Below are 21,016 nucleotides of genomic sequence, written 5' to 3' on the forward strand. Positions count from 1 at the left end.
AATCACAGTGGTGCATCGCTCATCCGAGGCCTCTGACTGCATACTGACTGCAAATATCTATCTGCACTGACCTCCCTTCAGACTGTGAGCGCCTTGAGGACAGGAGCTCATTTCTAAAAATCGTTTTGGTATTTCCGGGTGATGAGTATCACAGATAGCACGGTGCCTCCCCCAGGGTAAGTGTGCAATGCATGTTCCCTGGAACGAGTGCGTCACACCAAGAGAACATTAATTTTTAGCCACTCCAGCTCAGAGGAGAAGAACCATTTAAAACTCATACTGAATAGAGACATCTGGAGACCAAGGCCAGCTGCAGCTTATCTCCGTGCTGCTCCAAGTTCTCTGACAAGGAAGCTGATGGCTTCAGCCTGCTTCCTCTGCCTTCTTGCCCTCTTCCAGGGCCCAAAGCGACTGGAACTCATTTGGTCTCCAGGAATGGAAGCCCACGTCCCAAGAGCTTAAGGGACAGGGGAGTTGCACTGGCTCATGGAGTCTGAGGAAGGGCTGTGGGAAGGGCCGGTGCAGCTGGGCCCCAGCACACGGTGGCACGAGGGACTCTGCCTCGCCAGCATCTTCCCTCCACCTCCCATCTCTACTCTGCCACTTCCTTCCCTCTCTCTCTGCGCACCTTTGGAAACATGGCCAGAGATGGCTCCCAGGAAGATCACTTACAGCTTAAAAGCTCTCTTTGGTTTTCCACCCAAACAAGACCGAAAAGAGGCCCATTTGCCCAGCTTTGTTAGGTGCTCACCCCTGGACCAGTCAACTGGGCCAAGGGGCAGAGACCTACCGGAGCAGTGCGGAAGCTGCCCTATCAACGCTGCATACGCGGGGGGAGGAAGCTGCTTCCAGAAAAGGATGCCAGGGTCCGCTACTCCTGTGACTCTGGACAGGACAGCTTCGGTGCATGTTGGTTTGGAAACTCCACTTTCAGGAGATTGAAAGCTTCTCTGCCTTCCCTGTGCAGACAGCTTTTTTCTTCCTTTCATGTCACCTTCCTTCAGAAATTTTCCTCGCTCCTCAACTTGTGGCAAACAAACATACATATAAACACATTACAATCTGATTCCTTGAATTTCTATCCTGCCTTGTGATCTCTCCTCTTCCAATCAGAAAAGGGTTTTCTAGGTAACCATGGATAATTTGCATACTTCCAACACCCCCAGTTTCCTGATCCTGAGAGCTCAGAGCTTTAAAATATATTTTATATAGGATATGACCAACCTTCTTAAAAACACCTTTCCCCCTTTTCTTTCCTTCCTTTTCTCTATCTGAACATTTGGTCCAAACTGCACTATTTTTAAACCAGCCGTTTACTCAGAACCCAACTTATTGAAGCCTAATTCCTGTTCCTACGTATCAGTCCTCACCCCACTTTTCTCTCCTGTAAGAAACTATCATAACTGATAGGAAGGAATTCCGGTCACTCGACCAGAAAATGTTACCACCTGGGGTGTCTTTTTGGTCTACATGGAAAGGGATGTCTGTTATATCCTGAGAAAACATGACCTAACGTATGAATTTTCTTTCTTTTCCTTCATCATTCATTCATTAAGATCTTTTAAGTGAGTGTGGTTACTATGCTCTAAAACCCAAGGATAGTAGAAAGTTCAAGACCCAGTGCTTGACACTAACTCACGGTGCAAGGGTGGAAAAATGAATAAATGCAATGCAATATGGCAACTGCTAAAACAGAAGAACGTGTGAGAAATACTCACTCTACCATCACCACAGAATTTCAAACACTGCATACTGGGTGCATGACTGGACAGATGATCTAGGGGAAATTACCACAGTTAATGAACGCTGGGGTAAGTGATTATTTATTCCAGTAAAATTTTGTGTAAATGTCTAGACCACGGCTGCCATCTCTCGTACAAATATTTCACCTGCTTACTTTTCATCACTAGTTTCCTCTCTCCTCATCTTACTACGGTCTCTTTGAGGAGCAAGTGAAGGCTGAGAAAAGTAGCCACACCTGCCGAACACAGACCCCAAACACTTCTGTGAGGTGTTCTTTCTCTGAGAAACAGTACACGCGTGAGACGTCTTACGAAATAGTTATTAAGGCAACTGGCATTTTGCTGATCTTGTCCTTGTTGCTGAACAGCGCTCACATGGAAAAGATGTTAGTGCAAACGAGACTTCGCCAGGTCCGACCTGGAATCCCCAGCCTTTGTTTGATGTGTTACCTGAAGGGAAAAGCCGAGGGGAGGACGTGCGGGAGGGGCCCTACGAGGCAGGTGGGAAGATGGGGCTCAGGCGGAGGTGACAAGCGTGGCCTGACTCAGCAGTGCACAAGCCTGGAACACACGGGACGCCACGGGGGCTCCGAAGCTCAGCAGCGTGCCTGCTGGGGGCGGCAGGACCGGCGAGGCCCGGCCGGAACCCCCGGAGACCTGATGGGAGTCCTCGCCGCGCTCAGTGGAGGAGGGCTGCTGGCGAGCACACACGACGCGCCCTCTGGGGCTTCCAGAAGACCCTGAGGCGGCTCTGCCAGAGACGGAGACCCGTGTGAGCAGGTGGGTGGTGACCACCGTGACACCGGAACAGAGGCTCCTTCGTTCGCGTCCTCGGCGTCGGACTCGTCCTCTCGCCGTCACGAGCGGCCCCATCCCTGTACCACGCTGCCTCGAGGCGCCCTTCTCTCCTCGTGTAAATCTCACGGAACCTTCTACCTTCTCCTTCCTCACTAGACCCCGATCAAATTCCCACGATGATAACACCCTCCCTGGCCCCTAACTACACTTGAAGAAAGAGGCCACAGTGAAGCTATGGACTATTAAAACGAAACAAAACAAGCACAGCAGGACGCTCCGGTAAGGACCTGCTGCTCTCCTGGGTTTTCTAACTGCACCGCTTCCCATGTCCCCCCAGCACCGGGTCTCAGATTCTGCCTCGTTCTGACTCGGACCCCGATCCCAACTCTGAGGGGGAGACCAGCTGGAGCCCTGGGCCAGCAGCTCCCAGAAGACCATCCAGGCGGCCCTGCCAGTGGCTGTGCCGCAACGCCTGGGGCTCGCACCCCAGGAAGTGGCCCCCACGGCCCTCCGAGACAGCCTGAGCCGGGCTCCACCCCAGTCGTGACTGGATGGCTGCCCCGAAGCCTGGCTCCTCTGGGACGGCCTGTCTGCCCCGCCTCACACCTCCCCGTGCTACTGACTGCTCGGCCCTCTACCAAGTCCCTAAGACAGACACCCTAGACGGTGGGTACCACTGGGCTCACCTGTGCACATCGCTGGTCCTTCCCCCTGGAGGGACCCCTCATCCCACACGTGGCCGCCCCCTGCCTTCTTTGGTACACCTCCTGGCTGCTGCTTGAGCCTCAGGTGGACCAAGTTAAGGAAAATAAGTCGCCCAGGAGACACCTGGGCGGCTGCACGGTGCTGTGACCACCCGCTCACGGTGGGAGTCGCGGCCCCAGACTGTGTGCTGCTGGAGCCCAGAGGCGCTGGTGGCAGAAAAGGCTTGATTCTCGCTCAGGACACCAGCCAGGTGAGGCCCAGGTCCACCAAGGCACCTCTGCTGCTCAGAGATCTGAAGTTTTGAAGACTCTCCCAAACAGGCCTCACCTGTATGCCCCTGAGACATCCTTACAAATGCAGGCCCACCTGTAGAGACTCGGCCCCCAAATCTCTAATGAGGATAACTGTGGTGGCGCTAGGTACAATTCTGAGCTTGCACAGCGTCAGGCTGTATCTGGGTTCATGCGTCTCTCGGTCGCTAGGACGACACGACTAACTCTGAGGGGCCAAGCCTCCGCGGGCTGTGAAGAATGAGGTGACAGACACGGGGACAGATGGCGAGGGAGGGCGGGGGAGGGCTGGCTCCCATGGCTGTCTCTGGGCGTACATTTGGGTGGCAGCCCGTGGAAAGAAGTGACCCTGCGGGCTTGGTTAAAAACGCTGAAGACCCAAAATGATCGAAAGCCTTTCTCATAGTTGCCCCAAATGGTGGGCTGCCTATCCCATTTCTGCCAGCAGATTGGAGACTTCCCGTCCCCGCGCACACTGCCCTCGGTGCTCGTTCTCACTTGCTTCACTCTGATCAGCACCGTGAGGGTGGACAGGCCACCATCAAGGGGCATGAGGTACGCTCACCTGGCATCTTGGAAAGAGGGCGTGCAGTCTCCACACTACAAAAAGGTACACAGGATGCCAAGCGGAGGCACAGCCAGAGGACCCCCTGAAAACTGCTCGTTTCCACAGAGGTGTGCAGTGACGCAGCAGGCCACTGAGGACGCAGTCCCCCGGGCGCCTGGCCTCTGGCCCAGCCTCACCGGCATCAAGCAGGTGCTCATCTCCCTCCCTCCCTCCTCCGTGCAGACCTGCTCCTCTGGGACCTGGGCAGCCTGCGGGTAATCCTGAAGGATCCTTCCGCAAATGGCGAGGTCCCGGGGGACAGGGCAGAACAGGGAGTTTGGGGACTGAACTAATTGTGTTTTAGTGCGTCTCATGCTGGTGGCCAGCACGGCTGCCCTGTGATCACAATAAAGCGCACACCCCGTGGGCTGCTTTAAAAAGAAGGCTTGGGGAAGGAGGGTAGGGACGGGATCGGGGAAAAGACATATCAGGCCCAAAATAGTCTTCTTAGAACTGCCTTCCGGCCGTCTGAACCACAACAATAGAAGTTCTGATACTCATGCCACCAGCCTTGCAATAAAAATGAAGGAAGAGCAAGGAGACAGGAGAGTTCTAATGCCATCTCCTTGGTACCGCACGCTGTCAATTTCAAGGCGGCGCAATTTCTGACGAGCTCTCCCAAGATTCACTGGAGTTGGCTTCTCATTGCTGGCCAATCTTTTAGTTCCAATAAGTGCACTTACTCGGCTCTGTCTAAAGAAACACGACCAGAGATGCAGACCAGAGACGTCAGTCCACCTGCCACTGCCCATAGCATTTTCCCAACATACAATCCAGAGAATGGTCCTGTGGTTTATAGAGCCCTGCTGGCCGGCGTCTATGCCACTGCACAAAGTATTTTTATTTTGTTCTGCTTAAAAATTTACTCCTCAAGTTGCAGGAAGACCAGGCACAGTTTCAGATGACAGCGTTATGTGAAGTCTCATTCTCTTCCCTCTAGTATCAGAGCTTCCCCATCATCTGTATTGACTGCCAAACCCCAGCTGACTCGCTCTACTGAGGTCATTCTTTATTTAAAAAAAAACAACACAGGTTGACTGTGAAAGTTACTGATTTATACTCTAACACCTAGCAATTTTTTTAGAACTTTGTGCACTTTTCAAAGCATTCACATAGATAGGCTCATCTTATGTTTGCGGCTACCACTTAAAGACGATATTTGTGCTCATCCCAAGTTGGTAGGTGGGGACACTGAGGCTCAGGGAGTCCCAGTGCTGGACATCTAGGATGTGAAGGGTCAGGAATCAAGGCTTCCGACTCTGAACCCTGAGCTCTTTGCATCAGACTACACTGCCTCCCCTTCCAGTGCCATAAGCCATTCCTAGTCATCTAATAAAAGCTCCTCCCAGGCATGAAGGAGGATTATTAAGTATCCACCAAGCATCAGGTGGTGAGAGCCTCCTTCCACTAATATAAACCCTGAGGGAGGGTGGAGGGAGTGACTGTGCCCTCAGCCCCCAAGGTGTGTCCCTCAAGTGGAACAGCCTGGAGAAGTTTAAGAGCAAATGAAGAGTAAAAGACACGACTGAGCCGGCAGGCAGGAGCCAGTACCGAGTCCCACACGGGGAGAAGGAAGGCAGTGCTCCCGTGTTTGCTCTGAAAACTGTCCAGTGAACCCTTCTGGCTGAAGGTGCTCAGCCTCTGGCTTCGTGTCCAGAAAGCGGGGCCGGGCGGTTTAGGGTGGCCCCTGACTAGACCAACAACAGGCTCTTGAACCAACAGTGGCTTCTCCACAGCCTGCTCAGACCTCAGGAAGCAGCCTGGTGCAAAGCGCTCTGCCCAACAAGGGGGATGACGGTTTGCTCAGTTAATTAGGCTGCTTCCTCCCAGAATTAGTACTGGGACAATGGAGGGGATGGGCCAGAAAAGACTTTGGCCAAGGCAGCAAGGGGCGGAGATGTGAATGTGTGTGTAAATGGGCTGGGGGGTGGCGGAGGGGACGGAGGACGCAGACACTGGCCAGGAGGGGCGAGGACAGGGACAGAGCCAGGGGCCCAGATGCAGGAGGTCTCTGGTCTCAGACCTGCCTCGGTTCTGAGTAGCTTTCCAGCCCTGACTCAGGTGTATCCTGAATAAATCCCCTCTGTCCTGAAGAGGCCACCGTGAGGGACTCTGTCCTGGCAACAAAACAGCCTAACAACCCAGAGCTGTTTTTACAGAAACTGAACGTTTCCAGTAAAGAGCGCTGACTCACAATCACAATCAGGACTGGGGACGGGTCATTCACAAGGTGTCAGAGAGGAGACAGACACACAGGGCCCGCTATCCTGGCTCCTGCGTAACTCTCCCCAGACCGATGGCCTCTTCCCGCTGAATCTACAGCCCTAGACACGGGCCTCTTACTTCAAGTCGATGAACGTTACTGAGCGTCAATTATGTGCAAGAGAGCAGGCAGGTCTTGATTAGGTTAACCAAGCTTATTGTACGTCATGCCTTTTATTGCTAAGTTCATTTCTCCTATGTTATTTGGCTCTGTAAGAACTGGGATCTTGCCTTGTGCCCCCAGTGAAGCCAACGTTTCCTATAACACAGGCACTCAAGAATCAGTGGGTAAATTTGTTTATGGCCTGCCCCTTGTATTTACCATCTGGTCTTCAGCAGAAAAAGTCTGCCACCCCTGCCCTAGATATTTCCTGAGAGTCTGTACGCAGTGGGCCACCATTACTAAATAATGTATTATTTTCCTCAAGTATGTCCTTTTCCTCAGGGCTGTAACAGCAAGGTTTACCTTTGGTTGTCCATAACGAAGATCTGAAAAATAGTGGCTTAAACAAGGTACTTCTCTCTCTTGTGAAAGTCTACAACTGAATCGACTCCCCAGTGTCAGAGACCCAGGCAACTTCTGTGCTATTGTTCCCCACACACAGCTTCCACTGCCAAGGTCACACCATGGTCCAGAATGGCTGCCAAGGTACCAGCCGTTACATCCACATCCAGGTAGAAGAAAGGTAAAGGACAGCCTCAACCCAGTTTTTAAGGAAACTTCTGGAAATGCCACTAAAAACTTCTACTTATAAATCACTGGCTAAACTCAGCTACATAGATACACTTTGCTGTAGAGGAATCTCAGAAGTGTAGACTTTTAGTTGGCTAGGTTGGTTAGATAAAAATCAAAGTTATATATTTTTATAACGGGGGGTGGGATGTTGAGAGATAACTAGGAATCTCTGCCACAGGAACCTTACTGCCATCCTAGCCCCTTAGTAAGACAGTACAGGCTCTGGGCAGGTTCTCTACTGTGCCAGGGCCCCGGGCTACCCCATAGAGTCTATTTTCTGTAAAGTTAGCAGACAGATATCATCTGCAAGCTCCAAAATATATTTAAAATCTGCCAAAGCAGCTGAAACCAAGTAGAAGCCAAATGGGAGGAAGTGAAGAGAAGGAACAGATAGGCAGATCTCAGAAAACACCAGCATAAATACTTCTTCAGAGCCAAGGGTTCCAGTTTAAAGTGCAAAGTCTACATGACCAACAAGCGTCAAAACTGGGGTAAACAAAGGTAAATCTGTGTGTAACAAGTGCAGATTTGGGGCAGGAGGCAGAACTACACAAAGAACCTAAGAGATGAATGAGCCATATTTAAAGATAGGTTGGTTTTTTGGCAGTGGAGGGAAAAAAACGCCTTACAGCTGTGAAAACAGCAGTCCTGAATGACGGCCTTAGCCCCTCCCACCATGCCAGCCCCACCTCAGCCCTCAATCTTGTGCAAAGAGCTGGTTCCGAAAATCCAATGCATTCAAATATGAGTGACAAAAAGGCAATCACATGCACACCACTGATGCATCAACCAAAATAAAGAAAAATATATAGGAAAAATGGCAGAAAAACTTACTGACAGGGAAGTCACAGAAAGATGTTGCCTTTGGAGTACATGAAACTTCTGGCCAAATATTTTGCAGTGAATTTTAAAAACCAAACGAAGCAATTTGTTTAAGAAGGAAAAGTCACAAAGCAGAAACGACTCTGGGAAGAGACAGGAAGAAAACAGGGAGAATTGAAATGTGAGCTTGAAGACCTCAGAAAAGGAGGGGAAACAAAGTAACTGAAGATGGAAATGGAGTGTGGGCAAGAAGAGACCACAGAAGACCCAGGGTGGGGAGGTGGGCAGAGAGGGTAACGATGGGGAAGCACCCAAAAGGAAGTGGTGGGACAGAGAGTTTTAAAACATTAGAGAGAAAACAGCAGCAGGCAGAGGAGTCAGATAAAGAGGGGCGGGGCACACATGTCTGGATCCCCAAGGGAGGGGTCAGAAGAGATCCTCACAGATATGATTCAAGAAAAATTCCCTAAGACCCAGGTGGAGCCAAATCTGATTAGAGAGAGACAAGAATTTACACCCCAGGGAGAGCAGGTCAACACTGAGAGGGATCCTGCTACAGTTATTAAACTTTAAAGGTAAAGAATCTTTTAGGAAGAAGAGGAAAACAATCAAGCCCGGCCTCAGATTTCTTTAAATCAAGTTAAACTTGAGAAGACAACTGAGCAACACTTACAAGACCCTCACCAAAAAATGGGTGAGCCAAGGATTTTATACCCAGTCAAGCTGTCATCTAAGTATAAACAGAGAAACACTCAAGAGCTCATGGGATATCGCTTCCCCGAGTCCTTGAGCACACTTTTAGATCCACATTTAACTCCTAGGACGTAATACAGGTCTCGGCGTGTGATAAGTGCTTAATAAATATTCAGTGAGAGACTCTAACAAAACAGCTTTTTCTCCACAAACTTCTCTCTCTGCCTCATTTCCTTGGTACTTGGAATGTGATATGGTAAGAGATCACTTCCCAAAACAATACCAAAAAGCTCCAAGATATTTAAAACCTTCTGTTTCATATCCTTTGTCTACTAAGGCAGGAAAGATTAAAAATGTATTTTAGAAAGATTTTCAGAAAGTACTGATATGCTCAATGTTCACTGTAAATTCCGAATACATTTGTATCTTATGCACTAGGCTGCAGCAACATTTTATTACATACTTCCACATGCCATTTGCCACATGTAAATAAAAAAGGATAAACTCAGAAAGTTTCTTACTTACTTTGGATGTTCAAACTTGTCTATAAGATCAACTTTTTCCACCAGGTCTCCTCCAATTGTTCGGACTAAGTCATAGAAATCATTCTCTGTGTAATTCTCGCGAGGTAACCAGAATGAGATGTCATTGATCACAGCAGGGTATTTGCTGAGAGGCTAACAAAATGAGAGAAGAAAAAAGAGATTGATTTGTTAGTTGGATGACAACGTTGAAGTTTTTCATGGCAAGTTTCACGTGGGCTAGTTAGAAAATGCTGGCAAGACATTATTTCAGCACTTGAATTTTCAGGAACAAAATGAACTTAAAAGATAAGTCAATATTCAAAATTAGCAAATTCCATTATGAATATTATAGATTCTTATCACTCTCATGTGTAACATTACCATATATTATACTCACATTGCCATTAATGTTCAATTTAGTATAAAGCAATTTGAATATATCATATTTCAGTTTTTTTCCATTTGAATACTAGAGGAGAAAAGTCCACATTTAATGAACAATCAATTCATTAACTTCTGTGATACTTTCAGGAAGCTGTTTTAATAGAGAAATAAGTAAGGGCTTGTCAAAATTGATATTTCAATTAGTAATGTCATTATTTGTTAGTATTTCTAATTATTAAGGGAGTACTTCTAATTATTAATTATATAGGGGGTTATTTTTCAAATTATGCTTCTAAGGATGTGAAAGACACAAAGGTAGCCATTCCCCCATTTTATCCCATTTTTTCCAGTTTATTAGGGCTCACTAACTAGTTCATTATATTAGATACATATAGATATTTTTAGAAGTTACCACATTTGTTTACATGGCTTAAACATGTATGTCACAAATACATATTTATATATTACATACACACACATATATATAGATAGCTGTGATGTTATGTAAGTCTGTAAGTTACCACCACAATAAAAAATGTTTCATTAAACGTTTCATTATATAACTATGAAATCCATACAACTAAGGAAATATCTGCCAATTTGTTAGGAGAACAAGTTTATAAATTGATTTACACCAAGCCTGATATCATCATAAACCCCCTGGTGGATCACTGATTAGAAAAATATAAAACTTTTTAAATGGCAAAACCTCTGAAGAGCCAAGTACTCAAACATAAATGATTATTCAACTTGAAATATCAATAAAGTTGTCAAAAGCATCAGTTCAGAACACACATTTCAAACGAACATAATAAAGCTACCACCCAGGTGCTCCTGAGAAAGTACCACAGCTCCTGAAAAACACCCTGTTTTCTTGGAGTCAAGATGCTGTGATAAATAATACGCGGGTTAAAGTACCATTGCGAGATGGTGGCAGTTGGGTGGTTACGCAGCACTTTTCCTTTTCCACCTAAGGAACGTGGAAATTCAGGGGTATTCGATAAGAGGCAGGGGTTGCCAAGAATTAGCATGTAATCACCTCTTCGATGACAGACACAGGAGGAGGGACCCGACTGGGCACTGGTGTCAGGAACCCGAGAACAGCGGTCAACGTGATAGTGCAGTCAGCCAGAGTACAGGCCCCAAGACGTTAAAAAATACATGGTATATGTTATGGTAAATACATAAAAACCAAGGAGAAAAACCCAGACCATTGTACTGCAAACCTAGTTCAAGCTAACAAGTGGGAACAAGTTTAAAGTAATGGTGACTGGTTCCTTGTGAACTTGCAAGCAGGGTCGAACCGGAGGCCTTTCACAGCTCCTGAAACTTCCTCTCTCTCACTTCTCCTCTTCTTGCACGTGAATATCTTTTCATCGTTTTTTTTTTTTTTTTTTTCCCCCCAGTGAAAGCATGTGGGAAGCAAACTCTCAGAACCGACACGGCTGAAATCTCCACTAGTGAATCATCCGGCAAAGCACAAAATTGTAGGTTTACCGTTGTCTCCCCTCAGCGCTTGGAAAATACTTCTCTGTACCCGTTAGCAATGAGGACAAGTCTGCTGTCGGTCGGAGCTGCTTCTGCGCAGGGAGTCTGTCATTTCTCCCTGGCAGGGTGGAAGGGCTTCACCTTTATCCTGGCAGCTCTGATGAGGCCGGGCCTGCATTCATCTTGGGGTATATTCTGCCCGGGACTCAGCGTGTGCTTTCACTCAGAGGCTTCATGTTCTCATCCAAGTAGGAAAATTCCAGCCACGACTCCTCTATCCTCTTCTTCTAGGACCGCAAGTCTCCATGTTGTGGGGCTTCTCAGTCTATCTTCCACTTCTCTTACCTGATGGATTTTCAGGTTTTAATCTTTACGTATTTGTGCTGTATTCTGGGTGAATTCTTCAGTAACAGCTTCTATTTACTAATTCTCCCTTCAGCTGAGTCTAGTCTCATCTGTTTTTTTTTCTTCTTCTCTATTTCAGTGAATCTATTACTCATTTTTGATATTTCTAATTGTTTTCTTCCATATCTACTTACACTTCATTTTTGCCTGTTTTTGCCTCTTATTCAGAATTTCCTGTTCTTCTTCTTCTTCTTCTTCTTCTTCTTGTTTTTATGGTTGTTATTCTTCCATTGATCTCTTTGAGGACATTAGGCATTTTTTTTTTTTTTTTTAAAGAATGCCTCTTGCTTTTACTTTACTCTCCAGTGACTCAGATTCTGAGTGTGGATTTGGTTGCTGACACGCTCAGGTCAGAGTTCTTCACGTGGTTTGGGGTGAGTGTCTGCAGGCCCATCTGGGATGGGAATAACTGCAGTGTTCTCTCACTCACCACCCCCCCTTGGTCAGAGGTTTTTGTGGTACCTCCCTCCCCTTGTGCTCCTGGCCCAGATCTAGTTAGTGGTGGCATCTGGGTTCCTGCCCGATGGTGACAGGGCTGATGATGCCATGGCGGTGACTCATCTCAGCTCCTGATGAAGAGGGCAACTCTCTTCCTGGGCTCAAAGCTCCTATGAGCTAGAGGTCACAGCAGGCAGCAGTTTGAAGAAGTGGTGGCTGCCCCCCTTCTAGAGGAGGGGACCGCCTGCCCCTACTTTCCAGCAGAGATCATGCTCTAGACCAGCACATCCTGCCCCCTCCCCGACCAGAGCCAATCACTGTTTCCCCTGCCTAGGAACCTGCAGCCCACAGAGTCTTTGGCCTCACTCTCTGCTCTGTCTTTGTGTTTGTCTCTTGTGCATGGATAAATATCTTTTTAGGGGGAAGAGGGGAAGGCATGGTTCTGGCTTTTTCACGTCCTCTTTTTATCTATCATGGCTGTGTGTTCGGAGACGGTAACGAGCAGTTTACAAAGCAACAACGACCTGACTCTAAATTTCCTTACACAATGGTTCTTACCTTCATGGGGGAGGGACACAGATGTCTCTGAGAATATGAGGAAAGATTCAAATTCTTGTTCCAGAAAAGTACATACTTTCACAAACACTGATTTTTCCATAGAACATCTGGGATTCACAAACCTAGTAAAAGTCATTCAAGGAGTCAGAATAAGGACTGCCCCCCATCCCTGATCCATATTCAAAATTGTGTCATGAGTTCAAATACAGACAATTGAGATTATGGTACTAAGGGAGTTAAAAATATCAGAATCATCCTTTACTAACATAATAAATACATGTATGTGTGTCTCCTTTATATGCATACATATAAAGGATGTATGTTTTATGATAATAGAAAGCATACATGAAGGCATCATCGTTTGTCTTGAGATGCAGTCGTACTTATATCATACGTTTAAACCTCTGCTTTTTATGGGCTGGACTAAGAGAGCCCTTACTGCCACCGCCTGGGACAATGCTGAAGGGCCATCCTCGCTTCAGAGCTCCCCGGGGGTTGGCCAAGGCCTCTGCTGTCAATGCCTCACAGCCCAACCTCCCCTCCCCCTCTGCCTAATCCTGCTCTCCTCTCCCTTCCCCCTCCATAGGCGTGGACCCTGACAGCACCTGGTTAGAAGCTTCCAGAAGGCTAACCTCTGTCTGAGAGTCTGCTCTCCAGGGAACCTAACCTGTGACTCCAAGACAGAAGCAAAATGTCAGCAACCAGTTGACGAAAGAATTTAGTGCATCCACGGGGACGGCAAGCCTCGAGGATCAGGTGCTCAGAGTGAGGCCCATCTGGATGGGCACAGGGGTCCCTCTCACCAGCTGTGTGACGTGGTGCCTGCAGCCTCGCCTGAAGCCCCCTCAGCCGCTTGTGATCCCCCCGGAGGACTTGGGAGGCCCGTGAGGGGCTGCACAGACCACCCCCTCCTCGCCTCCTGGTCTCCCCTGCAAGCTGCAGGGCGGGAAACCTCTCAGGCACGGTCTAGACCCGGCTCTTCAGCAGCAGGGCATTCCACAACTGGTGGTGTCATCAGCTACCCTGTTACAGATTGAGTTGTGTCCCCCCAAGAAGATACCCTGGAGCCCGAACCCCCAGTAACTTAGAATGTAACCTTACTTGGAGAAAAAGTCTTTACAGAGACACTCAAGTTAAAATGAGGTCACTTGGGGTGGCATCCTTAGAAAAGGGGAAATTCGGGCACAGAGACGTGCGTGCAAGGAGGCCTCACGCAGGGAAGCCGGACACAGGGGCGACGCGTCTGCAGGACAAGGATGCCCCGCGTGGCCAGAGCTGGGGTGGGGGCTGGGAGCGGGTCCTGCCCCCAAGCTCAGAGGAGCCGGCCCTGCTGCACCTGGGCCTCGGGCCCCAGCCCCCAGGACCAGGGGAGAATGGGTCTGCTGAGACCCCTCTGGGGCAGCGTACCCTTCTGGGCGTGGGGGAAGGGCCAGGGGGAGCTGGCGCCTCCACCGTCTGTGGAAGAACAGCTGTCGAATCTCAAGGTGGCTTCGCTGGAGCTTTGAGCCAAGCGTCAGGCCTTGGTCTTGGCCTTGCAGGTGTGTTCACTCGTCTGAGGAAAACCTGCCTCACGGTTTCCTCGCCTATACAACGGAGACGGTGTCTACTTGAGCAAACTGCAGTGAAGATGCCATGAAATAACACTCATGAGGCACATCCTTAATGGTTTTCTAGCCGAAACAGATTCGGACAGTTCAACAGATGCGTGATTTTGACAGCTGTCCGAGACCCGGGTACCGAAGCGACCAGGGTGGGGAAGGAGCTAGTCGAAAAAATGAGATTTGGGTTTAATGGTGCCCGTCCTAGCTGGCCCCTTGCTCTGGGCTCACCCCTCCGGATCTGTAAGATACAAACGTCTCCATGCACCTTCTAAGCTGCAGACGTCACAGGTGCCCTTCCTATCATCCATGATAAAGCCCACGTGCTCCAGTTCTGTACCCGTTCAGGACATTCCCAAGGAAGGTAACCTTACACTGCCGTCGGTGATGCAGCCTAGTGCGCCCGAGCTTTGACTCCAAGGAAGTTGTTGCTACATCAGCGCCTCCCTCTTAACCGACACGCCCGTCTCTTTTCTAACGTTGCTGACGGAGGATACAGGTTACCCGCCAATAGGGCAGGTTTTCTGGAAGATCCGCCATTATTCCGTCTCTGGCTTCTTCCTTTTACACAAAGCTATTAGAATTTTTTTTTTTTTTTGGTGGTGGTTTAAACATGATTTCAACAGTCGTTCTAACAGGGAAGGGTCCGCTTCCCCGTCAAGCTCTCCACAGAGTTCTGGAAACACCAAGGTGACTTCCACTCAGCTTTTAGCCACAGCTAAGTGTGGCCAAAGGCTGACTCTGCAGCCGCTCCAGGCTATGCGTCTCCTCTGAGACCACACACCTGCGCCTTGGTTTTCATGGTGATTATGTTACTGGCAGCTGCCACCCGTGGGTGCGGTGGGCCAGGGACGCGCTGGTACTTTCCGCAGGTCGTCCCACTAACACACAGAGTGCTCCTGTGACACGGCCACTCTTACTGTTCCCACCGTGTCCACGAGGAAACTGTGGCTTACAGACCTTAGCTGAAGCGCTCAAGGTCAAAGAGCCCCTAAGCAGCAGAGCCAAGGTCAAGCGCAGGGCCAGGCTGTGCTCTTAACCCCACGCTGTGAGGCCTCCATTTAAAACAAGGGGCTCAGGGGAAACAGCTCAGCTTCTAGTGCTGTTTCCGGAAGAAGTCTATCCAGCGCCATTAAAAACTGTGTAAATAAGACCAAATCTAATATGTATCCCTCTGGTGCCTTCCATGACATTTCCTTGGCAAATGACTCATTTATCTTTTCGATTAATTATCTTGACTCATAAGCACTTCCAGTCTGTTTACCATCTATGTGCTTGTGTTCTTAACTAAATGAACTTAAAAATCAGTTTTTCCTATAAAAATGCTATGCACTACCAGTTACTCTCCTTACAGCCCTTACTTTAACTCCATCTACTTATTTTGTAATAAAAACTGCTTCTTGGGCTTTGCTGGTGGCGCAGTGGTTGGGAGTCCGCCTGCCGATGCAGGGGACGCAGGTTCGTGCCCCAGTCCGGGAAGATCCCACATGCCGTGGAGCGGCTGGGCCCGTGAGCCATGGCCGCTGAGCCTGCGCGTCCGGAGCCTGTGCTCCGCAACGGGAGAGGCCACAACAGTGAGAGGCCCGCGTACTGCAAAAAAAAAAATTAACCTGGAGAACTTAAGACAGCTGATTCCCAGCGGCACCCCGTAATGCCAAAGAATTAGCCCCTGGGGGCGGGTGGGGGGGGGTAGACCCCACCCTGTGTCTGTGTCTAAAGCTTTGTTCTCCATCCTGCTGGTGACAGAAGGGCCCAGGGGAGGTGCATTGGGCAAATGACTTCCGAAAACATCTACTGACTTGGTTTTTCCAGAAAACAGTCTAATATCAACTCTCAGTCATAGGGTAGAAATGGATATGGAACAGAAAGCTAACTGCGACCACCTAAATTTTTAAGACAAAACATGGCAGCTGCCCCGGGCAAGGCGTGGGAGCAGGGGGATGGGACGGGGTAGAGGGGAGCCCTCGAGACGCAAAGCGCTGGTGATCATAGCCGGGCGGTAGCTTCTTGGGTATCCATTGTGTTATTATACTTCCTAAGTAAACATTATTTTCCAAGTTTTAGATAATGAGAAAATTAAAGAAAAAAATGGTATCAATATTTACTCATTTACCCGGAGGAATTATGCCACAGAGGGAAACAATGGCCACAGCTTATGCATTCATATTTTTTAAATTGTTTTTTCTCTATTTAAAATAAAATTCCACCTGTTAATATTAGATTCTATTTCAGTAACAAAAACAGTGAGTTCAACTTCCTCCCGTTAGGGAGAAATGTTAAGCGTTATTTTCTTTTGCACCAAATCCACATGAGTCCAACAAAGTTTACCACACAGTTCACAGAGGCCAGGTGTGATCAATGCCTCACTTCAAGGTAAACGGAAGGTGAACACGGGGCTCTGATGGAGAAGCCCCCATGCCCTACTCAGGTGGCAGCTGGCAGAAGAAGGTGCACTCAATTGGAGCCAGGGGACAAGACGGCCAGTGTTCACCAGCCGCCCACTCGGGCTAATCAGACCCCGGCCCTGCCACCAACGAGCTCACAGTCTCGAGGGAAGGTGGCTGTGAAAAGCGGTCCCTGCCCTGGAACAGAGGGGCTGACAAAGCCTCTGTGTAAATACGGCTCGAAGCCTGAGTGGGGTCACCAGACTGCCCTCCCGTTCCCGGAGGAAGTCACACTTCCCATCCAGTAAGTAAAAGTCCCAGTAAGAGAAGCTCATTAAAGTAAGAAAACATGGAGTGCATACTAAGGAGTTTTGGGCCATCTGTCTGGTCAAAGGCCAAACCTGACAAGGAGAGAGAGAGATGGGCAGTGAGTAATTTCTGGGGAAGAAGCGGCCATAGGACGCCCACAGAGCTCCAGTCTGCTTCTCTCTGGTGGACGCACTGCCAGCTCTCCGGGACCAAGTTTCCACATCTGCAGAAGAAAGCGCTGAGCACCCCACACTGTCGTCCCATCAAAACTGTCCCCGGGACGCCACGAGGGGCAACTCCACCAGAGAGGTGCTGGGTTTAACCAAGTGAGGCAGGGGGACCGGCCCCTCCTCTTCAGATTGGGTCTCCCCAAAATTTAAACTACAAGGACCAAGTTCAACCCAAGTGTTCCACCCCACTGGTTACCCGAGCCGTGTGTCTCACCGCCACTCAAATCACAACTCCTTTCACTTGAAGTGACCCTGGGTTTCCTGCCAGTTTAAAATTTGAACTATTCAGACTTGGAAAAACAAGCTTTTCGGAGTTCCATCAAATAAACTTCACGCAAGATCGCTGAGGCTACGAGGAAGCAAAATCGTCACTCAGGAGGTACCATTGCAAGGTCATTAATGGTGGAGTTCCCTTACGCACAGTGAACAGGATATTCCCACACACCGGCTCAGCCACGAAGGCAACTTCTGGGATTCCTTCTCTTCTCCCTAAACCACCACACGTGCTGGTTGCCTGTACACAACGTAAGGTTCTCACGTCCACGCAACCATCTCCACAGCAGGTCAGACAGGCCATGCCATCCGGGCGAGGCGGATGGGGAAACAGAGGCGCAGCAGCTGTTGTGCTCACGGGCGCGCACGTAACAAGTAGCGAGCGACCGCAGAGGTGTGGTCTGCACACAGGTGCGTGTGGCCCCAAACCTCCGATCCGCCGTGAGGTCACACCTCCCCGCCGGGGCCCCTTGTGAGGCCCCCTGAGTGTGGAGGACGCACGACGGCCGCTCCCCCTTCCCCACGTCTCCCAGGAGCCCCTGCCCCTGTGTGAGCTGCGGCTCTACGTGCTCCAGGCTCCTAGACGCCTCTGTGCGACAGGAGCCTTACATCACCGAACTGTCATGAAGATCAAATGGGATAATATATATTAAAAGCCCTTATAAATTACAAAACACCATAGAAGGTAAGATATGATTAATCATCCCTTTCTTTTTGTTTTGTGAGCTTTTTTTTTTTTTTTTTTTTTTTTGGTACGCGGGCCTCTCACTGCTGTGGCCTCTCCCGTTGCGGAGCACAGGCTCCGGACGCGCAGGCCCAGCGGCCATGGCTCACGGGCCCAGCCTCTCCGCGGCATGTGGGATCTTCCCGGACCGGGGCACGAACCCGTGTCCCCTGCATTGGCAGGCAGACGCTCAATCGCTGCGCCACCAGGGAAGCCCTGTTTTGTGAGCTTTTTAAAAACAATTCATCAGATGAACAACCTAAAAATGTTACCGTTGAGTTAGGGTTCACCGCGTGCCAGGCACAGTGACCTCCTGCATCTTCAGATGAAGCCTATGGGGCGATCGCTCAGCTGGGACATCCCAGCTCTGCCACTTACTAGTTTTGGTGACTTGGGCGGTTCCTTTAGCTCTTGGTCCCCCATTTTCAAAAGCTATACTTCCACTGACTAAGAGAAAATCTAATGGGACAGTTACTACATATTTAGTGTTAGGGGTAAAAGAGGAATGTGACGGGGCTGTTAGTCTCCTCTGGTACCCAAACCCCGATCAGCAGATTATCTGCTGGGCATATGTTCTCAGAGGCAGGGATGGAGCTGAGTGAATGCTGGCGTGCCCAGCCTATCCTGCATCAGCCAATGAACGTCCTCGTGCAGGGTGACACCAGGTACAGCCTGCAGAGAGGACGGCCCAGGCCATGACCTCATTACCTGTGGAGCCCGTGCTCTGGCCCAGGGGTTCTCACTCTGGCTGGCTGGTACCGGAGCCCCTCACGAACAGAACCGACATCCCTGGTGGCACCACCGGGCATCAGTCTCTTTTCAGAACTCCCCAGGGGATGCCATGCACAGAGAGCATCGGGAACCACTGCTCTAGCCTCATGCACTGGAGGAGGACAGTTTTTCACTCTGTAAAAGGACACTGGCCACACACGCATCCCTCTTCACTGTGGCTTTTGCGTAGCTCTGTCAACTTCAAATATAGGGTGCTGTCAGAAATGGCTGTCATCTTAATTGGGGAATAAGAGGCCAGTAAGTGCTTTCACGCCGCCCTCTGCCCCCACTACCTCCAAAACCAGAGTTTCACGTGTCTGCCAATGTGTTATCTCATAATTCACATACAATCATACCTCATTATCAGAACATATTAAAAACATACATCACCTCACTTAACAACCTTATGAGATAAATATTATTGCCCCCCTTTGAAAAATGAAAATACTGAGGCTCAAAGAGTTAAGTAATGGGCTCAAGGTCACAATCACCAAGACCTGAACATGGGCAGCCCACGTGCAGAGCTGTGAACTTGAAGCAGCAGGGGTGCTGGGCCTCAGGGATGTTACAGGTGCTCTCTTGAGAAAGGTTCCAAGGTAATATCTGTGGGGAGCTGGGGCTTGAAGGGGCAACTCAGAGGCCAAGTCCTCACTAGCTTCTGATTGTAGATCCTCACCCATCTCACTGCCTCTTGCTTATTACCCACAATTCCAAATTAATCTGATAAGAAACCAACGTAATTTGCTAAGAGAGTGGATCCTAAAAGTTCTCATCACGAGGAAAAGAATTTTTTTCTTCTTCTTTTTTGTATCTATATGATGGATGTTAACTAAACTTATCGTGGCAACCAGTTCACAACATATGTAAGTCAAGTCATGACGCTGTACACCTTAAACTTGTACCATGCTCTATGTCAATTACATCCTGGTAAAATTGAAAAATAATAATTTATTCATTCTATAGGAAAAATACTGGGATCACAGCCATCAAGACCCATTCAAACAATAAATGGATGCCTATACTCCAACTCTCAAACAAAAATAAATAAAAATAAAAGGGTTCCATGGTCAAATAAGTTAGGGAAATGCTAGTTTCAGGTTTCTTACAGTAAGACATCTCAGAACATTTAAAACACTAACAGGCTTTATGAATCTCCAAGTAACGGAAGCCATGTCCCCAGATTTAGTCATAAAATCTTCTTTTGCCAGAAACACAGTATGGATCGTGTGGATGTAGAAAGGACAGGATCTGGAGCCACATGGATGGAAACTGAAAATTATGGGTTGAGCAGTACAGGTTCTCTAAACCAAGTAAACGTTTACAAACTTTATACTTTTGGAAAATATTTCATTTACAGGAATCTACTCACCTTTTCCTCATGCACCTGAAATCTCCTCAATTAAAATAAATCCTGTTGTTTTATCTCTATTTATCTGAAATGCTACTAACCACCACTCCACAATGCCTCTACAATAGGAAGACAATCGAAAATAATCTTACACGTAGGGATATTCTGATACTTACTGTTTTACATATTCAGTTCAACTGACCTTTGTGAAATAGAAACCACTGCGTTCCCATTCTATAGATGAAGAAAATGAAGGCCAAAGAGGTGAAATGAATTGACAAAAGTCAAAGAACACCAAGTAGGTGCCAGAACATTAACCCACTTTTTTCACAGAAGCACATCCTCAAGTGCTGCCTGATGCTAAGGTCCTGATCGAACACTAATGATGTCTGGTACGGTTTTTACTTGCATTGGTACAGGTTTTTAAATGCATTTTGTTTCAGTCATTTGAAGATTAGTCCTCTCGCTAAGTTATACAGCTCCCGGTTAACCACACATTTTGATTAACCCCATTCCTCAACCGTGGTGGTTTACAGAGAAGATATTATAGCGAGGCTTCTAAATAACACGGCTGAGTCTCGTTATGATTACTAGGGCTTTAGTACATCAAGGAGCCAATCCTAAGGACCAACAGCCTTTAAAAAAAAATACAGGTGGTTTTTTTGTAGTGAAGTAGATGGACCTAGAGTCTGTCACACAGAGTGAAGTGAAGTATTCCCTTTGCTTCTATCCTCTGAAAGAGGCTGTAGAGAATTCATATAATTTCTCCTTAAATGTTTGATAGAATTCACCAGTGAACTCATCTGGCCCTGGTGCTTTCTGTTTTGGAAGGTTATTAATTATTGATTCAATTGCTTTAATTGATATAGACCTATTCAGATAGTCTACTTCTTGTGTGACTTTTGGCTGGAAAGAGAAAAACAAATA

The 21,016-nt window shown here is 48.3% G+C and overlaps 1 protein-coding gene across 7 annotated transcripts in view; it reads right to left on the reverse strand.

Moving 5' to 3' along the window:
- The window catches only part of FARS2 (phenylalanyl-tRNA synthetase 2, mitochondrial), a 379,330-nt gene that overhangs the window by 127,019 nt on the left and 231,295 nt on the right, over positions 1–21,016 (reverse strand). For all 7 annotated transcript variants that reach the window (XM_082638489.1, XM_082638483.1, XM_082638487.1 and 4 more), the window contains one exon: positions 9,181–9,332. In XM_082638489.1, coding sequence (XP_082494615.1) covers positions 9,181–9,332 — 152 coding nt within the window. The remainder of the gene's footprint in view (positions 1–9,180; positions 9,333–21,016) is intronic.

The sequence above is a fragment of the Mesoplodon mirus genome (assembly GCF_964341445.2).
Source record: "Mesoplodon mirus genome assembly, chromosome: 12".
In the NCBI taxonomy this organism is placed as follows: domain Eukaryota; kingdom Metazoa; phylum Chordata; class Mammalia; order Artiodactyla; family Ziphiidae; genus Mesoplodon; species Mesoplodon mirus.